This window comes from Lactuca saligna, chromosome 9 (assembly GCF_052625555.1).
Source record: "Lactuca saligna cultivar CGN05327 chromosome 9, ASM5262555v1, whole genome shotgun sequence".
Taxonomy (NCBI): domain Eukaryota; kingdom Viridiplantae; phylum Streptophyta; class Magnoliopsida; order Asterales; family Asteraceae; genus Lactuca; species Lactuca saligna.
The window spans coordinates 52,242,151-52,265,606 of record NC_136425.1 but is presented as its reverse complement, the minus strand read 5'-3'; the positions used below and the strand labels follow the sequence as shown (position 1 = coordinate 52,265,606).

The 23,456-nt window shown below is 39.3% G+C and overlaps 1 protein-coding gene and 1 long non-coding RNA gene across 2 annotated transcripts; one reads left to right on the top strand and one right to left on the bottom strand.

Annotated features, from left to right (window-relative positions):
• Window positions 1-547: 547 nt before the first annotated feature.
• On the top strand, window positions 548-1,389 carry LOC145014368 (uncharacterized). Its single transcript, XR_013665509.1, has 3 exons — window positions 548-599; window positions 971-1,039; window positions 1,126-1,389. It is a non-coding gene; the product is annotated as an uncharacterized LOC145014368 (long non-coding RNA).
• Window positions 1,390-10,191: 8,802 nt separating this feature from the next.
• On the bottom strand, window positions 10,192-11,270 carry LOC145015286 (ethylene-responsive transcription factor 5-like). The gene has a single exon (XM_078973742.1). It carries the CDS (start codon window positions 11,156-11,158, stop codon window positions 10,370-10,372), a length of 789 nt encoding a protein of 262 aa, XP_078829868.1. The 5' UTR covers window positions 11,159-11,270; the 3' UTR covers window positions 10,192-10,369.
• Window positions 11,271-23,456: the final 12,186 nt, after the last annotated feature.

The window sequence follows — 23,456 nt, the reverse complement described above, 5'->3', positions numbered from 1 at the left end:
TACATATTCACTGTTTTTGCTGTTTGTTCCTCATATAAGATAACAACTTATCTACTACTACAGATGATTGTATTATTCGTCCAACTAAATGGGCTTTCATCACCAGGGGCTGGTTATGAAAAGTTTCTTCTCCAAATAGTTATTCTTATTCAATATGTTCCCAGATTATACCGATTCCTGCCTCTTCTTGCTGGACAATCTTCAAGTGGATTTATATCTGATGGGGGCAAGGAAGGAATTTTAGCAGTGGAACTTATTCCATTTGATGGAGGAGATGCCTGAGGAGGGGCATTTTTAGGGGCATTTTCGGAAATATGAAGTTTTTCCCATATATCAGAACTGTTAGTCTTCCAAAAATTCATAGAGGTACTTCCCTCATTTTACCTGTGTATGTGTTGCTATGCCCCTCATTTGAGCCCGACTACTTTGTAGGTTGGCTATTTGTTGTCTAAGCCTGATCAATTGGCGTGCTAAAATCTTTGTTGTTGCGTGATCAAACCACATGTTACTACTATGAGTTGTAGTTATCTAACCTTATTTATTTACAGGATGTACACCATGGAAATGGAACTCAAGAAATATTTGAGCAGAACAAAACAGTAATTTTATTTTTATTTTTTTTATTCGTGCAATAATTGATACTACTTTCTTCAACTTGTTAATGATATTATTATTATATGGTTAACTCCATATTCTGTATTTTTTTTTGGTTTAACCACATAAATAATTTTTTTCTTGGTTAACCACAAAGAGTTTGTGATATTTAAAAAAAAACATAAACACTATAAGTGTTTCCTGGTAATAAATTGCAGGAGGCCATGTAAAATTAACTATCATTCATTCTCCTATAAAAAAATGAAACTCAACATAAATATAAAACAATATAGTTGATTAATTTATTTTAAATCATAAATAACATTGTAGATTACTATCTGACTATTTCTGATGATACTTGTTTTAATTGTTATAGGTGTTGTATATATCCTTACATAGACATGAAGGTGGAAAATTCTACCCTGGTACAGGCGCTGCCCATGAGGTAAACATAACCCTAATTTTTTTTCTCTCTCATTTTTTACATCGAGAAGGGTAAAATGGTCATTTCACTCTTATATATGTTATCAGGTGGGGTCCATGGGTGGAGAAGGGTATTGTGTAAATGTTCCATGGAGTCGTGGAGGAGTTGGGGACCATAGTCATAGGATTCGCCAAAGTAGTCACGATCCACGTTCCAAACGGCTCGATCCCAAACGGGGTACGATTGCGTATCGATCGCCAACAGAAACGCCCTCCGGTACGTCATGCTTGCGATCCCACCAATTCTTTAAATCGATACCTGAAACGTGAAATTGGCAAATTGAAGCAAATGCAGGGTTTCTTCTAAGATGAGGGTGAATGCATCAGGTATGCCACCTTTGTTTTCCCTTTGTCATGTTTGAATTGTTTGGAATTAGTTATGTTATGTCAATGTATGCTTTATGTTATGTCAATATATATATATATATATATATATATATATATATATATATATATATATGTAAATGACATGTATACATACTCCTGAAATTTCCTATATTTGGCTGAAAACATGCAGACAAACAAATTTGACATATTAGTGCCTTGCAGCCTCTCAAAGTTCTTGCATTCAGGTTATTCTTTTAGAAAGAAAATTGTCAAAGGTGATTGTCAAAGGAGAATTTATTCAAGGGTTTCTTTTCATGTTGTACATGTTTTGTTTTCAATAATAAATATTATGCAATATTAGCAATGTGTTACATTTACTTACTATTGGAATGATTATTTATATATGACATTAAATTTTATGAAATGGATTATATTTTTTGTATATGATATTTTATTTTCTATTATGAGGCATTAAATTCAAATTTAATTTGAAAATTAGTAAATCTATTAAAAATATTTTTTTTAAACATTTAAAATTATGATACGCAAAAATGTGTGTCATCTTCATTTATGACATGGCCTTTCTTGACAGGGGCTTTCTTGATACGCATTGCGTGTCATTAACACGCGCGTCGTAAGGTTACGACATGCGAATGCGTGTCGTCTTCCTTTATGACAGGGCCTTCCTTGATACGCATTGTGTGTCGTAAACGCGCGTCGTAAATGCGCGCCGTCTCTCTTTATGACAGGGCCTTCCTTGACGCGCATTTGCGCGTCGTCTGAGCGTTTTACGACGCGCAATGAGCGTCGTAAAAGGCCTTTTTTCTAGTAGTGTTCCCAAAAAGGCTTATATTCGCATAAGTCAAAAGAGTTACCTTACTCTTCTCAAATGAGTTAAGAGTTTTCTGTTTTGTCCATTATAACAGAGGTACACTTCGATTCTTATCCAATCTTTTTATACCAAACAATTCTTTCAATCCAAAATTTTTGAAGAGATTTGTCCTTGAGGTCTTTGATCAAACCATTCAAAACTTAGACAAATCACAAGTCTGTGTTTAAGATCTAACATCATGAGTCCGTGATGGAAGTAAAACCCAAACATCATAAACCTTAAGGAATTGACGGGGGACTTTGTTCCAGATTTTTACGAAACCTTTGTTTCAGTATCAAAAATTTCGAAACTCCAAATCATATTCAATTCGCATGTGTGGTCTTGATCAAATATTCGCAACCAATAATATTTGTTACCCAACAAGATCCAGAACAAATTTTTCTTTTGAATATGATTTCAGTGTGAGTTTTATTCGCAAATCCTAGTCATGATAAATATTTTCAAAAACCAACTTGTCACTGACTACACTGGTTAAACAAGTAATTTCATTTACAATTTCTCACCTTATGTTAAGGTTGATATGTAATGAAATTTAAAACCAATCCAAAATGTCTTTTAAAAGAAGCCCTTCGATACTTCTCTATAAGTATTCGATTGTAATTCACGGGAAACTACACAAGCTGTTGTTTATCTCTCTCGATGATTAACGAAGCAACCTTTGCCTGGGGTTTAACTGCATTCATGTCAAATTCAATTTTTGACATCACAGAATTCCAAATTTTTTTTGTTTCTCATCTTATTCTGTTGACACAATGCACACTCGAAATCCTTGAGGTTTTGAGTAAAACTAACTCAGACTGATGATTTCGCAAATCTGGCATATGACTTCACTTAATATCCTAAAAGTGAAAGAGCCTTGACTCCATGCGAAGGGTTTTAACGGTTCAGATTCTATAATGGGAAACTTGACAGGCTGTGTACTCAAGATGGTTGGTATTCTATCCGGTTTTCAAGGAGATGTGACAATTACTTTTTGAAGCATGGTTATCTTTTGCAGTTATGATCCGATTTTCAAGGTGCCACGTCGGATAACATTAAATGCATCCCGCTTTAATTTCAAATTAATTTAGGTAACCTATAAAAGGGGGATCAAGAACACTATATACGGTTACGCAAACAGAACTCTCACAAACCTCCAAAGTTTCAAACTTGATCAAACCTCATCTCTTTCAAACCCTAACAATGGCAGCCACTCAATCCAACACTGATGAAGTTCTTTCTCAATCCCTGATGAAAATCCAAAGCACCAATTATCAAGTTGATCCAAATGTATCTTCTTATCCTGAAGGCTTGAAGATGCTTATCGTTTCCCTGAAATGATCACCTCTGTCCACTGCCATGTTTAGTTCCTTCTTCGTTCCGATGATATGGTTATCCTTGGCAGCTTCAACGGCATCATACAATCATACAGTTGATGTGATAACATTCAACTTGATCAACAACAAACGGGCCAAACTTTCCAAGAAGATGTTTGTTGAATTCTTGCAGATTCCAAACAACCCTCCATTTTTCAAACCTGTTAATCCTCAAGTCATTCACATGTTCAATGAGATGGGTCATCAACCAGAGCTTGAGAAGATCAGTGCCTTTCGAAAGTCTGGGTTACCGTGCATGTGGAACTTCTTATTTGGAATTTTTCTCAGATGCCTAACAGGAAGAACAGTTGGATTGGATAGAGGACAAATGGAAGTATATGCCATGGTTATGGGCATATACTATGACATAAACGTCGATTATGCAACCCAGTTATGGAAGGAATTTGTTAAGAGTCTCGAAAACACAAATTCTGAAAAAGGGATTTCGTGTGCAAGGTATTGGAGCTTAATTCTGGAGAAAGTATATGAAAGAGAAGGGATTCAAGTAACGGAGGATGTTGAAGTTGCTGAATTTTCTTTATATCAGTTTCCAAAGGTAGTAGAAGATGATGAGGCTATTTTTACTCATGTAGCTCGCATTCCAGATGCGATGCTTCGCAAGGTATCTCAAACTCACAAGGTCTTGGTGAGATATTTGCGAACAATTGATCAATTTGTGCAGACTGGAGTATTATTAGAAGTTGCTACTCCGTCAAAGAAGAAGAAGTCCACAAAGAAGGATGCGAAAGGTTCATCTTCACAACAAGCTCAAAATGAAGATGTTCAGATTGAAGAAACTTCATCTAAATCAAAGCAAGAAATAATACCTTCCAAGTCTGGGGTATTGAAGAAAATTTGCAAGGCTGAGGTGAGCAGTAAAGGAGTTACTATTCGTAGTATTCCAGCTCCGGTTTCTCCAGGAAAGAAAAGGCAAAGAGCTGAACATGTTGCGAAAAACATGCAACATACTCTCACAAAAAGACGGAAACTGGTGATTCGAAATGAATCATCTGATGAATAAATAGTTCCAGAAACTCCACCAGTGACGTCTACGGTAAATCTTTCATTACCCATTATCCCAACTTCGCAAATTTCTACCACAATACCACTCACCGAATCACTCGAAATAGTCACTACCAAATCAATTTCTGAGGAGGTACCTATTTCTCATACGGTTGTCAACGTATCTGATACTGGGGCACCTATCTCGGGTGTTGAAACCACAATCCCAATCACCTTACCCATTTCTTTACCAATTGTTTCAATCCCATCTACAATTCTATCCACTACCTCATCAATTTTTGATCATCCTCTTCAAAACCCATTTACAACACTTTTTCCATCACAATCACCAGAAAATCCTCAACCTTCGCAACCTTTATCTGATAATGAAGCTGAAGGAGGAGCCTTTGGAGGGGTATTTGAAGACATTCATTTTGATTCAGAGGAGGAGGATATTCCTGATCATATGCTTATGACAGGAAAACAATTTAAAATCCTGAATCATAAGTTGAATGTTATTATTCAGTCGCAAGTTGATTCTGGCAGGATGTCTTCTATCTCAGCCATGGAAGTTGATGTAATGATCAAGGGTGCTGAGAAGCGTATAATGGAGAAGTTTGATCAATCTGATAAGAACAATGAGCTTTGAATTCAAGCTCAAGGGAGTAATTTTTCTTCAGTGGTCCAGGATTTGAAAACAGTTGCAAAAGAACGTCATGTTCTTTTTGTACAGGATGTGAAGAAAGTTTGGGAGGATGTCAACTATAAGCTTTAAGAGTTAAAAACTGAACTTGCGAAGGAGCTCTAGGATATTCATACTCACAATGTTGAAGTTCAAAAGCAGATTGAGGAGCTCTTTTCAAAAGTGCAAAAGTTTGTTGAGGTTCCTACCCTTCAAGTCAATAACGAACAAATAATAGAGAGGTTTGATCAGCTGATCATGTTGGTGACAGAGCTTAAAACGGTGGTTTCACAATCTTCACCTACACAAATTCTCATTCCTGACTTCTTGTCTCTAAAGATTAATACTTTAGAACAAGCAATTCACAAAGCTCTTGCTCCACTCGCCAATTTTACCTCTTTACTACCAAGGGGTGCCCCACCTGCTTTCACAGGGGTGCAAGGGGGAGAGAAAAGTTTAAGTAAAGAGGAGGATGCAAAGACAGTGGGAAAAGTTATATACCCAACTTAAAACTACTCTTCCCATGCTTACGAAGCAAATTTCCTCAACTACAATAACCACAAGACCGATTGCCAAAGGAATTGTTATTGGAGAAAAAGCAGGAGGCTCGAGTTCAAAACCTCAAACAGATATGGAGGGAAAAGGAAAAGGGATATTATACGAAAAATCAAAGGAGGAGAAGAAAGCTTAGGCTGAAGCAGAGATGGAAAGAATGAGGCAGATACAAAGCATCATGAGACAAAGGGCAAGTGATCCTCCCACGATGAACAAAGGAGATCCATCGAAGCTTTACTCTTACGAAACTATAGAGTCAAAAGTTGTGGGGAGGGAAATGTATGAATTCGAGAAGAAGCCAAAGAGAAGTTATGATATTGCGAATTCAGATAATTGCCAGCTACATTTTCCAATCAATGAAATGCTCTTCATCAATGCTCAGTACAAGATTAGTGAGAAGTTTGATAATCCTGATGAGTTTACACAAATGAAAATCAGATTTCATGCTGTTTTGGGGAAGAATCCAGATGAAGTTTGGTCTTTATTGAAGATCAAAAAGGTGCTAACAATCAAGAAAGATATATTGTTTGAAGACATGCTTCAAAATTTTCGTTATTTTGTTATCCAAGCAGACAACAAGCAATATGACTTCACTGTAGTAGATTTTCCTCTAATGAACTGCAACGATTTGATTCAAGTGGCTCTGATTTTGAAGCATATGGAAGAGAATAAGCTCAAAGGATATGAGACTGAAGTGTTCAAGATAGGCTTCGCACATGTTAAGACATACATCGACAATTACTTCGATTGTTTGGCTCTTACAGATGATGAATTGGCGAATGTGTTGGGAAGAGAAGTGAAAGTTCCTTGGGAAGAAAATTTATCCCAGTCAGCATTGTCGAAATATGTTGTTGGTGAAATATGCCTGAAACCTTTTGGTATGGTGTTTTCAGGAAGAGATACAAAGGGAAAACCTAAGAAATTTTTGTTTAAAGTCTCAGAGGTAGAAAGATATAATTCTTCGCAATATACACATTTTATTGTTCGTATGAACAATTGCAAGAAGAACAATGAAGGAGACAAGAAGGATCTCAAGAAGGTGATCTCATGGTATGGAGAAGTGCGAAAGACAATTCACTCAGCTGTTCAAAAGCTTATAAACTGAATAGCTTCGACTGTTTACAAAGGGGGAGATTGTAGAAGCAAAATTGTAAAAGTCGAATATTGTGTTTTGTATTGTTTCGCATTTTATGTTATTTTACTAAGTCATATTTGTGCGAAGTGTAATGTTTAGACTTAATATATTTTTTGTACACTCGTGTTCCCTATAAATAGGGACTGAGGTTAGAAGTAGAGGATAACTTTTGTTAACGCAAATATCCTTTCTGCTTATTCTGTAATCAGTCTTCATCAATGTGAGATCTGATTAATATTTACTCTTCGTGTTCTAACTCTTAGATTACTAAAATCATACTTTGTTTTCTTAAATCTCGATAACAATGCTTTTCATTATATACCGAAGGAATCATCTATTTAGGAGGATCATTGGATGGATTTGTGGTTGATGCAATTGAAAACAAATTAAGAAGAACAATAAAAGTTTAGTCCCTCAAAAGTTTCATTTTTTTCTCAAAACTGTTTAATGCATTATGTATGCATCATAGCTTGTTATAGTGTTGCAGTTAAGCTTTCTTGACATATTATATGGCAACTATTAGAACAGGAGAAGATGGAATTCCAAATGAAGAGATCGATGATATAGTTTACCCATGTAGAAACAAATATAAGTTTAATGTAAAAGAAGAGATCAATGATACAGTTTACCAAGTAGAAACACAATCTTGACCAGATTTTTCATTGAGGAGTTTTGTCAAGTAGTTGGTGTTCAAAACTTGAAAAGAACAAATAACAAAATCAATAAGATTTAAAAACACTAAAAACTGTGAAATTGAGAAATAAATGATGAAATCAACCTGCTCCTACACTCTTCCATGTGTTCCCTTGCCTTCCGTCTCCCCCCAAACCAAATTACATGATGGCAGTTGTGTTCGATGGTCACCCGTTGCAGCAACAACCATTGGCGATAAGAGCGCGCAAGACCTACACTTCATATAAGTTGATGCAATCGTCGACTGAGATAACACCCTGACATCATCTTCATGTCCTGATTGAGTTGATCGGCTTGGTATTGAAGTGAGAGAAGGCTGAGATCGATGTTCAATATGAATAATCCATTGGGTTATCCTACAAAAGTGAAAGAAGGCGGTGACCTAAATTCCTGAAGAAGTGTAATCGGATGTGAATAACATACCATTGAATTTAAGGCAAAGTAGAAGGGGTGAGACGTAAAGCAGGAAGAAAGAGAAGTGGTTGTGAGGAGAAATAGTGATATCTATTATGTGTATTGAACCGTATCAAAGTAGAAGAAGGTTCGAGGAGGGCTACCAGTGGATCGGCGAAGTTAACCCCAATTGAAACTAGTTGGTGTAAAACCATTGGACACCAGAGGCGGTAGAAAACATTTGGTGTAATATCGTTGGACCTAGTCTGACAAATGGAAAAACCACAAGGACCGACATCTAAAGTGGTAAGGATCTAGAGCATTCCGTAAAAAAAAAAGTGACAAAGCCAACTAAGAAGATAAGCCCAACAACTTCAATGAAAAATAAGGCCATTTTAATGTTCATAAGGGAACAGTTTTTATATATATATATATATATATATATATATATATATATATATATATATATATATATATATATATATATATATATATATATATAAACTTTTTCTATAAAAAAATAGACCTTAATTTTTTTCATTAAAGAAAATAAAGTGAGTTTTTTCGAAGAAAAAAAAAATCGTCTTTTATATATCATCATTGATCTCTATGGAAAGGAGGAAGAAAAATCGTGAATAACAGTATATTCGTTTTTTTTTTTCGATAAAAAACATGGTTTAAAAAAATTAAACGAAAAAAAGTGGTATGTTTTTTTGTAAATTGTGGATTTTTTTGGTATAATCCGATGTGTGCGTCCAATATAAAAATATACATTTATTTCCTTGGTTGTTGATCGTTATGATTTTCGACGCTCACGATTGGTTCATTGGTTAATTGGTTAATTATGGTTCTCTATTGAACTTCTCTCTCTCTCTCTCTCTCTCTCTATATATATATATATATATATATATATATATATATATATATATATATATATATATATATATATATATATATATATATATATATATATATATATATATATATATATACCCCCGACCAATTATTAAAATATTATATCCTCTTTTATTTATATAAAAAAATACTATCAACCAAATTCAATCTGTTTAATATTTATCAACAATATATCTTATGTGACGTATTTAAAATATATCAATATTATATGTTATTTGTATAAATTAAAAAATGATAAGTTTTAGTATAGTTTTTATATGTTTAAAATAAACCAAATATATGATATAATTGCACTTAAAACTAAAACCCCAAAACCCAATTACACACCTCCATGTGGTAATGTATAGTGCACAAACGATTGTAATGTTTGCTTGTCGGTTCATGTTCGCGTATAAATTATACGTATAAATCTTTGACTTCTTTTCCTTGTTTTTTTTATACACAATCGGTCGCAAGACGCACCGATCAACGTAGTGTAATAATAAAGTATTCTTTTAAACCTATAACTATATCAAAGGTATACGTATCAATCTATTCCTATTAACGTGAAAAATAATAAAATATTTGGTTTTGAGGAAGTGAAAAGGTACACTCAAGTGATAAGACATTGGAAACACTATTATATGGTACACAATTTATTCCTATTAATGTGAAAAATAATAAAAAATAAATAAATATTAATAATAATGGGTTTTGAGGAAGTGAAAAGATACACTCAAGTGATAAAACATTGGAAACAATTTTATATCGTACACAGCTACATTTTCCTTCATTCTCTAAAGCAAAAAGAAAAAAAAATATATGCTTGAATGATGAGCCTTCACCCAAAAAATTCGTACTTGTGGATAAGTTTTCGACTCAAAAATCAAGTTGGCAATATGGCAAGTGGATAAAATGGGAAGAGGATAATATGGTATTTTCATAGTACAAAATATTAGTGTTGTAAATGTTTTGAAATGATATTTTTTTTAAACAACAAATTTAATTTAAATCCTAAACTACATCTATTTTTACTTTATGTTCCAAACAACACTTTAACCTTCCACTTCAAAAGGGAAAAATAACATCTGATAGGACCAGAAACCCTTAATACTTCATAAGCTTAATAGATTATCTTAATATATAGATTTAGCATATAATCATTGGAACTGAATTCATTAAATAATTAAACATAAATTGAAATTTTATTTATATGAAATTTTTTTGCAATGCCTTCTAACATTCCTCGCGTAAAAGAACAAACAAATCAACAAATTTAATGAATACTAGCTAAATGTTTCCTTTTCTGTATATACATAGTTGATATTGGCGTTCTAGATTTAGTAAACGCCGTTAAAAGTTCTTTAACTGACGATGCAACCAGACGAAAAGTTTATATTAGGATAAGGTGATAACGGCGGCACCTCAAAGATCCCCTTTCCGTTACCCTCCCCAAAATCCCAAACGGCCGTCCAACATGACGGAGTTAACGGCCCCACACCAGCGTCCGTCTTAACGGCGACGGGTTCTTCCGTTACCGGCTCAACTTTCGGTACCTTTCGGCTTTCCATATCCACCGTTTCTGTCTCTTTGACAACTCTTTTCCGGCAGCTACTCCTCGCTGCCGGCGCCTCCGCCGCTTCCTCTTCATACCCAATATCCAGTGGGAAATTCAAAATAGCCTTACTACCACGAAGTTTAAACGCCGCTCTATCATACGCCTTCGCGGCGTCGATGGCGGTGTCAAACGTTCCTAGCCATACCCTGGTTCCTTTCTTGTTGGGGTCACGAATCTCTGCCGCAAATTTCCCCCATGGTCGTTGCCTCACTCCTCTGTAATGTCTCTTCTCGTCGACATCGTCCACTTTCACCGGCGCCACCACCGGCGGAGGAAACGGAATGGAAAGCTTTTGTAAAGACGGTTTTCTTTCTTTTAAGCTGTTGTTGTTACCATTACTCACACCACTTTCGATGGAAACAGACTTGTTAACACGAAGGCTATCAAGAGAAGAGGATTGGGAAGAAGACGAATGAGTGGGAGAAACGTTGTGTGATTTGTGGGAAAGAGAGTATTTCTGAAGGAAAGATAAGTCGTCGATTAGAAGGTGTTGACGGATGAGATCTAGAGTTGAAGATTCATGAGGGGAAGCCATTGTTGCAGATGCTAGAGGTAGGAGTGTTGGGAAGTGATGAAATTGAAGTGGAAAATAAGGTGTTATGAAAGGAGAGTTATATAAGTGATGAATGAATGCTTGAAATTTTGGATGAACGGGGGAGGGAGGTTCGTGGATAGAGAAGGGAAGTATCCATAAAAACAATTAAATAATATACGACAAACTTTCAAAAATATTACTGTGGACCGGTTTTGAGCAAAACTTTTAAGATGTGATCCTACAAAAATATTGGTTCATCCATATCCTTTTCTATCGAAATATTAAAGAATTACATGTTTGGATATTAAAAATTAGGGTTAACCGTTTAGAAAAGTAATAAGATATTAATTCTTTAGATTTTATGTATTACATCAATATAGTTATTATAACTGTTTAAAAAATGTAATAAAATTTTATTTTGGCTTATATTAGGTTCCTAAGATTTTTTTTAGATATTATACCAATATGGTTGTCATAACTGTTTAAAAATGAATAATAAAGTTTTAATTTTGTCCACACTGGTCCTTATTTTTAATATTTTTATCTTTTCATCTAACTCTTTTAAAAGTTATATTTGTATCTAGTTAGATATCTTTATCATTTCATCTTCCTATTTTAATCGCACATTCACCACAACCACAGTTTCAATTGAAATGTTACAAAACAATTTTGTCATTTTTACAAAATAATAATAATTATTATCAAAACCTTAATGATTAAGATTATGTTTGTGCACCACGGCTAGCTGATAAACTAGTTTATTTTTATATCTTTTTTAAGTTGTCATGCTTGGTAAGCCAAAAAATCAATTAAAAACTAACGTTTTAAAAAACTACTTAAACAAAATAATAATAATAATAATAATAATAATAATAATAATAATAATAATAATAATAATAATAATAATCAAACCCTTAATGATTAAGGTTATGTTTGTGCACCACAGCTAGCTGATAAACTAGTTTTTTTTATATCTTTTTTAAGTTGTCATGCTTGGTAAGCTAAAAAGTCGATTATAAGCTAACATTTTAAAAAACTACTTAAACAAAAAAAATTAATTTCCAAAATATACCCATAATTAATTAAAAAAACATATTTTTTAAAGGTCTTTTTATGTCATTATATAAATTTCAAATAGTTTATATGCTAGTGGCGAAGCCATAGTCAAAGTAAAAGAGTATCCCCGACAAGTAATGTGGTATCCACCATAAAAAGATCATTTATCCAGATTGCAGTCTACAAAGCTCTTATGCAGGTGATGATTTGATATCACGATGGAATTGTGTTACTCCCCCTGAACTTCAGAACCAGAGATATCTATGTTTTCTTTGATCCGAAAGTCAAAGAAGTCAGCATCGTCGTCGTCGTTGGTCGAAATAGGGTCAAATTCAGCAAATTGATTCGCTGCATCTTGGAATCCATCAACATTTGATTCAAGAGAGGAAGAACCATTCTCCCCCTCAACCTAAGAAGGTTGAAAAAGATCGGAATCAGATGGAGGAAAGGAAGGGGTTAGGCCAGAAACATTTTGAGAAACTTGAGTTGAGGTGGAGGACGGTCTTGATCAAGATTCCAAATCAAGAACGGTTTCTGATGGTCCGCAAAAGGGTTTCAAAATCAACCTGATGACTGACTTGAGTATTCAGACATCCTGGCGCTGGTGCATCGGACTCCATGATGTGAGTGGTGACATGAGTTTGGCTAGAATTCTGAACATAATTATCATCAAAGGTGACATCAAAACTTTCTTCAAGAACACGAGTCCGGCGATTCATGACTCGGTAAGCTTTTGACTTCACTGAGTATCCAAGGAAAATTGTTTCATCTGCTTTGGGCTGAAATTTTGTGAGCTGATCACGATTGTTCTTGACAAAGCACCGACAGCCAAAGACATGTGAAAAAGAGATACTCGGCTTACAACCATTCATTGCTTCATACGGTGCCATATTGAGGTGTCAATTGACGATGCTTGGATTCTGAGTGAAGCAAGCAGTGGACACGACTTCAGCCTACAGATAAAGTAGTAGATTTGCAAAATTTAGCATTGATCGAGCAACTTCAACTTGTGTTCTGTTACGTCTTTTGACTACACTAGTTTGTTGTGGAGTGTGGGGAGCTGAGAAATCGTGGTCAATTCCTTTCTCGGAGAGGAATTTCTCAATGATGAGATTAGTAAACTCTGAACCATTATCACTTCGGATTCGTCGCACTGGCAGTTTCACAAGAACTTCAATTCATTTAGTAAAGGTGATGAGTTTTGAGGCTGCTTTTGACTTGATCCTATGGAAGAAGACCCAAGTGAACCTTGTAAAATCATCCACAATCACAAGAATATACTTTTTGTGATGCAGACTTTCTATAATGGAAGGTCCACACAGATCTATATGAAGCAGCTCTAACGGTTCCGAGATTGATTTTTTGATGATGACAGGATGACCTTTCTTTGATTGCATCCCATATTCACAAGCAGCACATAAATGATCATTTTCAAACTTGAGGAGAGGCAGAGCTCGGACCATTTCTCCGGAAACAAGATCATTCATATATCGAAAGTTTAAGTGAGAAGACCTCCAATGCCATAACCAACTTACGTCAGGAACGACTTTTAAGAGTTAACAAAGTTGAGGTTTGCCAATGATCATGTTGATGTCTAGAGGGTACATATTGTTGTTACGATTCGATTTGATTAGACATTCTTTCTGGTCTTCTGTCATGATGTAGCTATGTTTCATGTGGAAATCAACTTGACAATTGCATCAGTAAGTTGAGACACACTGATTAGGTTATGCTTCAGCTCATCTACGTATGCAATGTTTGAGACAAAAAAAAAATTCCACTAGTGAGGACGCCATAAACTTGGATCTGATATTTGGAGTTGTTGCCATATGTCAGGTATCCAACATTTGGTGAGAGTTTAAGATCACACAGAAAATCTTTCTACCCCGTTAGGTGCATGGAACAAGTGTTATCAATATACCATATTGTATCTTGTTCTGAAGCACAGAGTGCCTGCAAAAATGAGTGAATTTTGGAGTTTTAAGGCTCCAAGTTAGGTTTTGGGACATGGACACAGGCTTTAGCCTTTTGTTGTGACTTTTCAGCAACAGATGTCTTAGAGTACTTGTTCCGAGATCCTTTTGGAAAGAAACAAAAAGCCATGGTTTTGTCATTGATCCAAAAATCATATTCAACAACAGGTTGTTTCGGAACAACTTTTCTTGGACTAGAAACTTTCGGAGCTATAGGAATCATAGTGTTACTTTGAGTTACAATTTCCTTTTTGTCATTTTTAACTTTCCACTCAAATTTTTGTTTCGAATAATTTGAAGTGTAATAGTCTGAAATCCAGGCACCCTTTTATTTAGCCCTTCATCTTTAATTATGTTGTCATTTAAGGGCTTTTGTGTTGGGCGAGTACGCTGGGCGTACAAGGAGTACGCTGCGCGTACTCGCGCGTTTCATTTAAATGCATCCTTCCTCGGGTACGTTGGGCGTACCCAAGGTTACGCTGGGCGTAACTAGTCCAGACCCAAACACCCTAATTTTTGTAATTGGTTATAAAAGGAATGTGATGGCCTGGTTCCTCAGCCACCATCCCTCAGAAAGAAACCCTAAGAGAGTGTCCCTTCGTTCCTAGCTTATTTGTAAGTGTTCTAAGCTTGGTGGTGTCATTTCAAGGTATCAAAGGAGAAGAGGAGTCCATTGTGAAGGCTAGAAGTTGGTGTTCAAGTGTAGATCCGTGCTTAGCAAAGGTTGGAGCTTCATTCTAAGGTAAAAAGTTCGGATCTTGACTTGTAGTTCTTGTGGTATGCTTTATGGACCATTTTCTAGTGTTTTGGTCCCAAAGGTGGAGACTTTATGAGCAAGTGGTCTCCATTAGCTTAGATCCATCATATTTCTGGTCCATTTGAGTTGTAGATTCATAAAAATGTAATCTTGGACGTGAATGATTAACCATGCATGAGATCTAGATCCTTGAGTGGAAATGGAAAGGTGTTAAGGAGTGTAGGGGCCTTTACAGCCATGCCAAGGCTTAAAGGTTTCGACTTTATGAGTAAGGAGGCTTAAATAAAGCCGGATCTGGAAGTTGAAGAAGTGGCTTAACTGATTAAGACCAGAAATGAAGAGTGGCTAGATCTGACTATTACGCTGGGCGTAACTCCCAGTACGCACAGCGTACTGGGTGGAGACCCCGACTTTTGGGTTGGCGATGTACGCCCTGCGTACATCGGTCTGTACGCCCTGCATACTGAAGATGTTGACTTTTTTTGACTTTTAGGGTTTTGGTCAACATGTGGACCTTGAGTCAAGGAAGGGTAAAATGGTATTTTACCCCTCTTAGGAATGTTAATAAGGGGTAAAGTCTAGTTGTGGAAGTCTATATTAATTAAAATGATATTCGTTATGATTAGGCGAGGTTGAGTCTTCGTTTGGGATTCGGAGATAGCGAGCACGTGAGATTCTAGACTTTCCACGAGGTGAGTTTTCTCACTATACTGTACCCGGAAGGGTTTTATTGTGTGACTAAAAGGTCGAATATGTTATGAGTGTATGCATTGTATATGATAAGTTAACCGTTTGTATGTGCTACGTATGTTATGCTTGATATGGGCCGGAAGGCATTATGTTATGGGCCGGAAGGCATATATGTTATGGGCTGGAAGGCGTTGTGATATGGACCGTAAGGTTGACGCAGGTAGGACCGGAAGGTTTACCGAGTCGGGACGGAAGTCCCCTGAGACACAAGGACCGGAAGGTCAGGGCCTAGAAAGGCATATGTGCGTAAGTAGCATTTTGGGGAACTCACTAAGCATTTATGCTTACAGTTGTTGTGTTATGTGTTTCAGGTACTAGCGAGGACCGTAGGAAGGCGCCGGCGTGATTTGTACACACTGACAAAGGAACTGTTTTATGATCATGGGATGTATTTTGTTACAATGACATTTGTTACACATGTCATTTCAGAATATTAAATGATGGATTATGTTGTTTGGAAAAATGAAAAATTGTTTTGAAAATTCACGTTGTTACAAGTTGGTATCAGAGCCTTGGTTTGAGGGATTCGGATGCACCTTCGGGCATAACTGAACTCAAACCGAGGATTTGAGGAAAAATTTCAATTAATAAAAGCATAAAAAATTTTATAAGAGATTTTGTAATAACCAAAGGAGAAGCAGTGTGTACGGTCAGCCAGCGCCCGAACGGTAAAATCCCCAAAATACCCTTACAATAAGTGATATGAGATATGTTATGATATGTTATGCATGCTTTAGTAGACTAGGTATTCATATTTGGACTAGAGTGGCTTGATTTGTGATGCCTTAGTCTAGGGGAACCTGCTGCTATGAGAAACTTTGAGAGCGAGTAGGTAGCCAGTGCATAGCAAGAATAGAGTACTCGTGATCCGGGGTCCAGGGAGGAGGACTTGGGGTGAATGCTGATGCGGTGTAGTCGGTAGTATTGGGCCCGTACTACTGAAGACACACGGTTAGTGGGCAACCCAAGTAAGAATCCTTTGGGTATCGAAGGCCGAGTAGGGTTGTGTTATCGAGTGCGATTATGCTCGATTGAGTCTCTGATATTTTTATGTTGTATTTTAGAGGCATTATGGTTGGGCCACGCCACAGACCTGGGACGAGCGGTGTGAGTGACGAGGAGCTTTGTCAGATGATTCATGAAGAGGTGGCTGCAGCGATCCGGGCCGAGATTCCAGAAATGTTTGGGTCTATCAAGACCACACTGATGGAGACTTTCGATGAGCAGTACGCCGCGATGACTGAGGCCGCAGCCGCTGCAGCTACCACAGCTGTGGCTGCTGCCAGACCACAGGGAGGTGACTCGTTGCTATTCCGGGAGTTCAGCAACACAAGGCCACCCGAGTTTGACGGGACGCAGGATCCGATCGTTGTGATAAGATGGATTGCTGACATTGAGGGATGCTTCTACACATGTTCATGTCCGGAGCATTTGAGGGTACGGTTCGCTTTGAACGAGCTCCGCCTGGGAGCAAAGGATTGGTGGAAGTTCGTGACGGCAAACTTCACTCTTGCGGAGGTTTCGGCCGTGACTTGGGAGAGATTTACTACTATGTTCAGAGACGAGTATGTTTCCCCAATGGAGAGGGAATGGTTGATTCAGGAGTTCTTGACCCTCAAGCAGGGTAATGATTCAGTTACTATGATCACACGGAAGTTTCATGAGAGGGCGATGTTCTGCCCTGAGCAGGCTCGGATGAGTCGATATTTGGGTGTACTGAGGAGGGACATTCGGGAGTTCGTATCGAACTCTTCATACCGGACCTTTTCCGAGCTCCAAGCAAATTCCCGGAAGATGGAGAGTGAGTTGGAGACTTAGGCCAGGGAGGAGGCCGAGTCTCAGCGGGTGGATCGGCAGCCGGCTCAGTCCTAGCTGGCAGCCAAGCGGACCAAGTCCGCCGATTCGAGGACAGGAGGTCAGAAGGGCTGCACTTGCGAAAAGTGCGGCAAGGGTCATGAGGGGGCTTGTTGATCAGGTGCTTGCTACAAGTGTGGCAAGGAGGGGCAGATCGTTAGGGATTGCCCCAAGGGATTTATGGTTTGCTTCCATTGCAACCAGACCGGCCATTGGAAGGCCGAGTGTCCTCAGCTTCACTAGGGATCTGCGCCTACTGCTAGGGTTACCGAGACTCGGCCGGTGAAAGCCAAGGCTCCGAAGGCTCGTGGGAGAGCTTTTCAGTTGACTGCGGAGGAGGTCCGCGCGATGCCCGATGTCGTGGCTGGTATGTATTCTTTCACGTATTTACTTTTATGCTAAGATATTGTGCTTATATTATGATATGCGTAGGTACTTTTCTTGTGAATTTTGTACTTGCCTTGGTATTATTTGACTCGGGTGCGAGTCGGTCTTTTGTATCTTTGGCTTTTAGTCACCACATCGGTATTGATCGGGAGGTGATGATTCGACCCTTGAGGGTTTCCATAGCTGGTGAGAAAGCGGTATACGCCACCGACGTGATTCGAGGATGTGTGCTCGATATTTTTGGTGTCAAGTTCCCTACAGATTTGGTTCCTATAGCGATGGGAGATGTATGCATCATTGTGGGCATGGACTGGTTGAGTAAGTTTGGAGCAGTCATTGACTGCGAGAGACAGCTGGTGACTATACGAGACCCTAGTGGGGGAGTGCTTACTGTGTATGGCGAGGGGACTCGGTGTGAGTCAGCGTTTTGTTCGGCTGCCAGGGCGAGACAGAGTTTGCAGCAGGGCTGCAGTGGATTCATAGCCTATGTGATGGACACATGAGTGGTCGCGAGGAGGCCAAATTCAGTTACGAGGTTCCAGTAATGTGCGAGTTTTCGAATGTGTTTCCCGAAGAACTGCCAGGTGTGCCTCCGGAAAGGCAAATGGAGTTTCGTATCGATCTGGTTCCGGGAGCGGCGCCCATCGCCAAGGCGCCTTATCGCCTCGCTCCACCAGAAATGCAAGAGTTATCCTCGCAGCTTCAGGAGCTGTTGGGAAAGGGGTTTATTCGACCGAGTAGCTCACCTTGGGGAGCGCCGATTCTTTTTGTCAAGAAAAAGGATGGTTCACACCGGATGCGTATCGATTACTAGGAGTTGAACAAGTTGATGGTTAAAAACCGGTATCCATTACCTAGGATCGATGATATGTTCGATCAGTTGCAGGGGGCATCTTGGTTCTCTAAGATAGACTTGAGGTCAGGTTATCATCAGATGAGGGTTCGGGATGAAGATATCCAGAAGACTGCATCCAGAACTCATTACGGGCATTACGAGTTTGTGGTGATGCCTTTTGGGCTCACCAATGCCCCGGCTGCGTTCATGGATCTTATGAACAGGGTGTGCAGGCCCATGCTGGATCGGTCGGTGATCGTATTCATTGATGATATTTTGGTATATTCGAGGTCTAGGGAGCAACATGAGGAACATTTGAGGGAGATTCTTGGAGTATTGAGATCGGAGAGGCTATATGCTAAATTCTCCAAGTGTGATTTCTAGTTACGAGAGGTCCAATTCCTAGGGCACCTTGTTAACCAGAAGGGGATATTGGTCGATCCGGCCAAGATCGAGGTGATGATGAGATGGGAAGTGCCGAGATCGCCCACTGAGATCAAGAGCTTTCTGGGATTGGTCGGCTATTATCGAAGGTTTATCAAGGATTTCTCCAAGATCGCTGTGCCACTTACTAAGATGACCCGGAAGGGTGTTGCATTTTCATGGGGTCCGGAGCAGCAGTCCTCATTCGAGACTCTTCGTCAGAAATTGTGTGAGGCCCCGGTGCTCGCACTCCCGGAGGGGATGGAGGATTTTATGGTATACTGTGATGCATCTATATCTAGATTAGGGGCAATGCTTATGCAGAGGGGACACATTATAACGTATGCATCGAGGCAGCTGAAGCCTCATGAGTCGAGATATCCCACCCACGACCTGGAACTGGGGGCTATGGTGTTTGCCCTCAAGATATGGAGACACTATCTTTATGGGGTTCGGTGTACCATATACATGGACCACAAGAGTCTGAAGTACTTGATGGATCAGCCAAATCTGAATATGCATCAGAGGAGATGGTTGGATGTGGTGAAGGATTATGATTGTGAGATCCTGTACCACCTGGGCAAGGCTAATGTCGTAGCCGATGCATTGAGCCGTAGCGCGAAGAGCGCCCCGATCCGAGACGTCTGTATGAGGTTGACGGTGATGACCTCGATTTTGGACACCATCCGAAGGGCCCAAGATTAGGCTGCGAGACCAGAAAACCGAAAGAGGGAGAGAGTTGTCGGGCAGGTATCGGAATTCGTTACTGATGGTCGAGGACTTATGACATTTCAGGGTCGAATTTGGGTACCGTTTGTGGGCGGGACGCGTACTATTCTGATGGAAGAAGCGCATCGATCGAAATTCTAGATCCATCCCAGGGCTACTAAGATGTATTTGGACCTAAAGAAGGAGTATCGGTGGCTCTGTATGAAGAGGGATGTTGCATGGTTTGTCGAGAGGTGCCTGACTTGTCGTCAGGTTAAGGCCGAGCACCAGCGTCCGCATGGTAAGTTGCAGCCGCTGGAGATTCCTGAGTGGAAGTAGGAATAGATTACCATGGATTTTATCACCAAATTGCCAAGGATGCGAGAGGGGTCGATGCAATTTCGGTGATTGTGGATAGATTGACAAAGAGCGCTCATTTTCTAGCTATCAGTGAGAGCTCTTCTACGGAGAAGTTAGCAGAGTTATATGTGAGGGAGGTGGTATTGCGGCACGTGGGTTCCGATGTCGATCGTTTCAGATCGGGATGTACGACTTACTTACAGGTTTTGGAAGAAGTTTCACGAGGAGTTCGGTACGAGGCTGCACTTCAGTACCACATACCACCCGCAAACGGACGGACAGAGCGAGCGGACGATTCAGACGCTCGAGGATATGCTCCGAGCGTGTGTTTTGGATTTTGGAGGGAGTTGGGACACCTATTTACCCTTAGCAGAGTTTTCGTACAACAACAACTATCATTCGAGCATTGGTATGCCACCCTTTGAGCTGTTGTATGGAAGGAGGTGTCGCACCCCCATCTGCTGGGGAGAGGTGGGGTAACGGGTAATGGGTAGTACAGATATTGTACTTCAGACAACCGAGCATATACAACAGGTCAGGCAAAGATTGTTGACCGCAGAGTCAACAGAAGAGTTATGCGGATAGGCGTCGGTCCAAGCTCGAGTTTCAGGTTAGTGACCTTGTGCTCTTAAACGTCTCTCCTTGGAAAGGAGTGATACGATTCAGGAAGAGGGGCAAGTTGGGACCTCGATATATTGGACCTTTCAGGGTAATAGATAGGGTAGGCAGGGTAGCCTACCAGTTGGATCTACCTACTGAGTTGGGTCAGATCCACGACACCTTTCATGTGTCGCAGTTGAGGAAATGTATTGCCGACGAGTCGGCAGTGGTGCCATTAGATGATATTCAGGTGGATGCAGGCCTGAACTATGGTGAAAGACCAGTGGCAATTAGGGATCGAAAGGTTAAGGTTCTGAGGAACAAGGAAGTACCCTTGGTGCAAATGCAGTGGCAACATCGGAAGGGGTCCGAGCTAACATGGGAGTCCGAGTTTGAGATGCGGGAGCAGTATTCGGAATTGTTTTCGGTGTAAGACTTCGGGGACGAAGTATGGTTCTAGTGGGGGAGAATTGTAACAGTCTGAAATCCAGGTACCCTTTTATTTAGCCCTTCATCTTTAATTATGTTGTCATTTAAGGGCTATTGTGTTGGGCGAGTACGCTGGGCGTACAAGGAGTACGCTGGGCGTACTCGCGCGCTTCATTTAAACGCATCCTCCCTCGGGTACGCTGGGTGTACCCAAGGTTACGCTGGGCGTAACTGGTCCAGACCCAAAAACCCTAATTTTTGTAGTTGGATATAAAAGGAATGTGATGGCCTGGTTCCTCAGCCACCATCCCTCAGAAAGAAACCCTAAGAGAGTTTCCCTTCGTTCCTAGCTTATTTGTGAGTGTTCTAAGCTTGGTGGTGTTATTTCAAGGTAGCAAAGGAGAAGAGGAGTCCATTGTGAAGGCTAGAAGTTGGTGTTCAAGTGTAGATCCGTGCTTAGCAAAGGTTTGAGCTTCATTCTAAGGTAAAAAGTTCGGATCTTGACTTGTAGTTCTTGTGGTATGCTTTATGGACCATTTTCTAGTGTTTTGGTCCCAAAGGTGGAGACTTTATGAGCAAGTGGTCTCCATTAGCTTAGATCCATCATATTTTTGGTCCATTTGAGTTGTAAATTCATAAAAATGTAATCTTGGACGTGAATGATTAGCCATGCATGAGATCTAGATCCTTGAGTGGAAATGGAAAGGTGTTAAGGAGTGTAGGGGCCTTTACAGCCATGCCAAGGCTTAAAGGTTTCGACTTTATGAGTAAGGAGGCTTAAATAAAGCCGGATCTGGAAGTTGAAGAAGTGGCTTAACCGATTAAGACCAGAAATGAAGAGTGGCTAGATCTGACTATTACGCTGGGCGTAACTCCCAGTACGCACAGCGTACTGGGTGGAGACCCCGACTTTTGGGTTGGCGATGTATGCCCTGCGTACATCGGTCTGTACGCCCTGCATACTGAAGATGTTGACTTTTTTTGACTTTTAGGGTTTTGGTCAACATGTTGACCTTGAGTCAAGGAAGGGTAAAATGGTATTTTACCCCTCTTAGGAATGTTAATAAGGGGTAAAGTCTAGTTGTGGAAGTCTATATTAATTAAAATGATATTCGTTATGATTAGGCGAGGTTGAGTCTTCGTTTGGGATTCGGAGATAGCGAGCACGTGAGATTCTAGACTTTCCACGAGGTGAGTTTTCTCACTATACTGTACCCGGAAGGGTTTTATTGTGTGACCGGAAGGTCTAATATGTTATGAGTGTATGCATTGTATATGATAAGTTAACCGTTTGTATGTGCTACGTATGCTATGCTTGATATAGGCCGGAAGGCATTATGTTATGGGCTGGAAGGCGTTGTGATGTGGACCGTAAGGTTGATGCAGGTAGGACCGGAAGGTTTACCAAGTCGGGACGGAAGTCCCCTGAGGCACAAGGACCGGAAGGTCAGGGCCTGGAAAGGCGTATGTGCGTAAGTAGTATTTTGGGGAGCTCACTAAGCATTTATGCTTACAGTTGTTGTGTTATGTGTTTCAGGTACTAGCGAGGACCGTGGGAAGGCGCCGATGTGATTTTTACACACTGACGAAGGAACTGTTTTATGATCATGGGATGTATTTTGTTACAATGACATTTGTTACACATGTCATTTCAGAATATTAAATGATGGATTATGTTGTTTGCAAAAATGAAAAATTGTTTTGAAAATTCACGTTGTTACATTAAGATTTTTGAGAAACAATGTTTTTGACAAATCGTTTTTCGGTTGCTACTTTTGATGGCACACTTGTTTTTGAAAGTTGTTGTGGTCTAAAAAATGTACCATCAAATTTAGCAATGAACACTGTAGAAACTGTCTGAGAAGAGTTAGTATTGGTAAGATGAATATCTATAGACGTTTTTGGAATGGTACTGACAACTTTGTTTTGAGCAACCAAACTAGGAGGATTTGAAGGCCTTTTAAGAATCTTAACAGGCGCAAAGGTATTGTGATTCCTAGTGAATGGGATCTCAGTCCAAGATACATTCTTCTTAGAATTTTTAATGAATCTGGAATCATGTCGTGGCCTAATTTCCTTTTTATGTGCATTTTGGCTTCTTTCTTAGGATCAACGACATCTTTTCATTTAACAAGGGTTTCTTCCTGGATTCAATTGATGACTTGG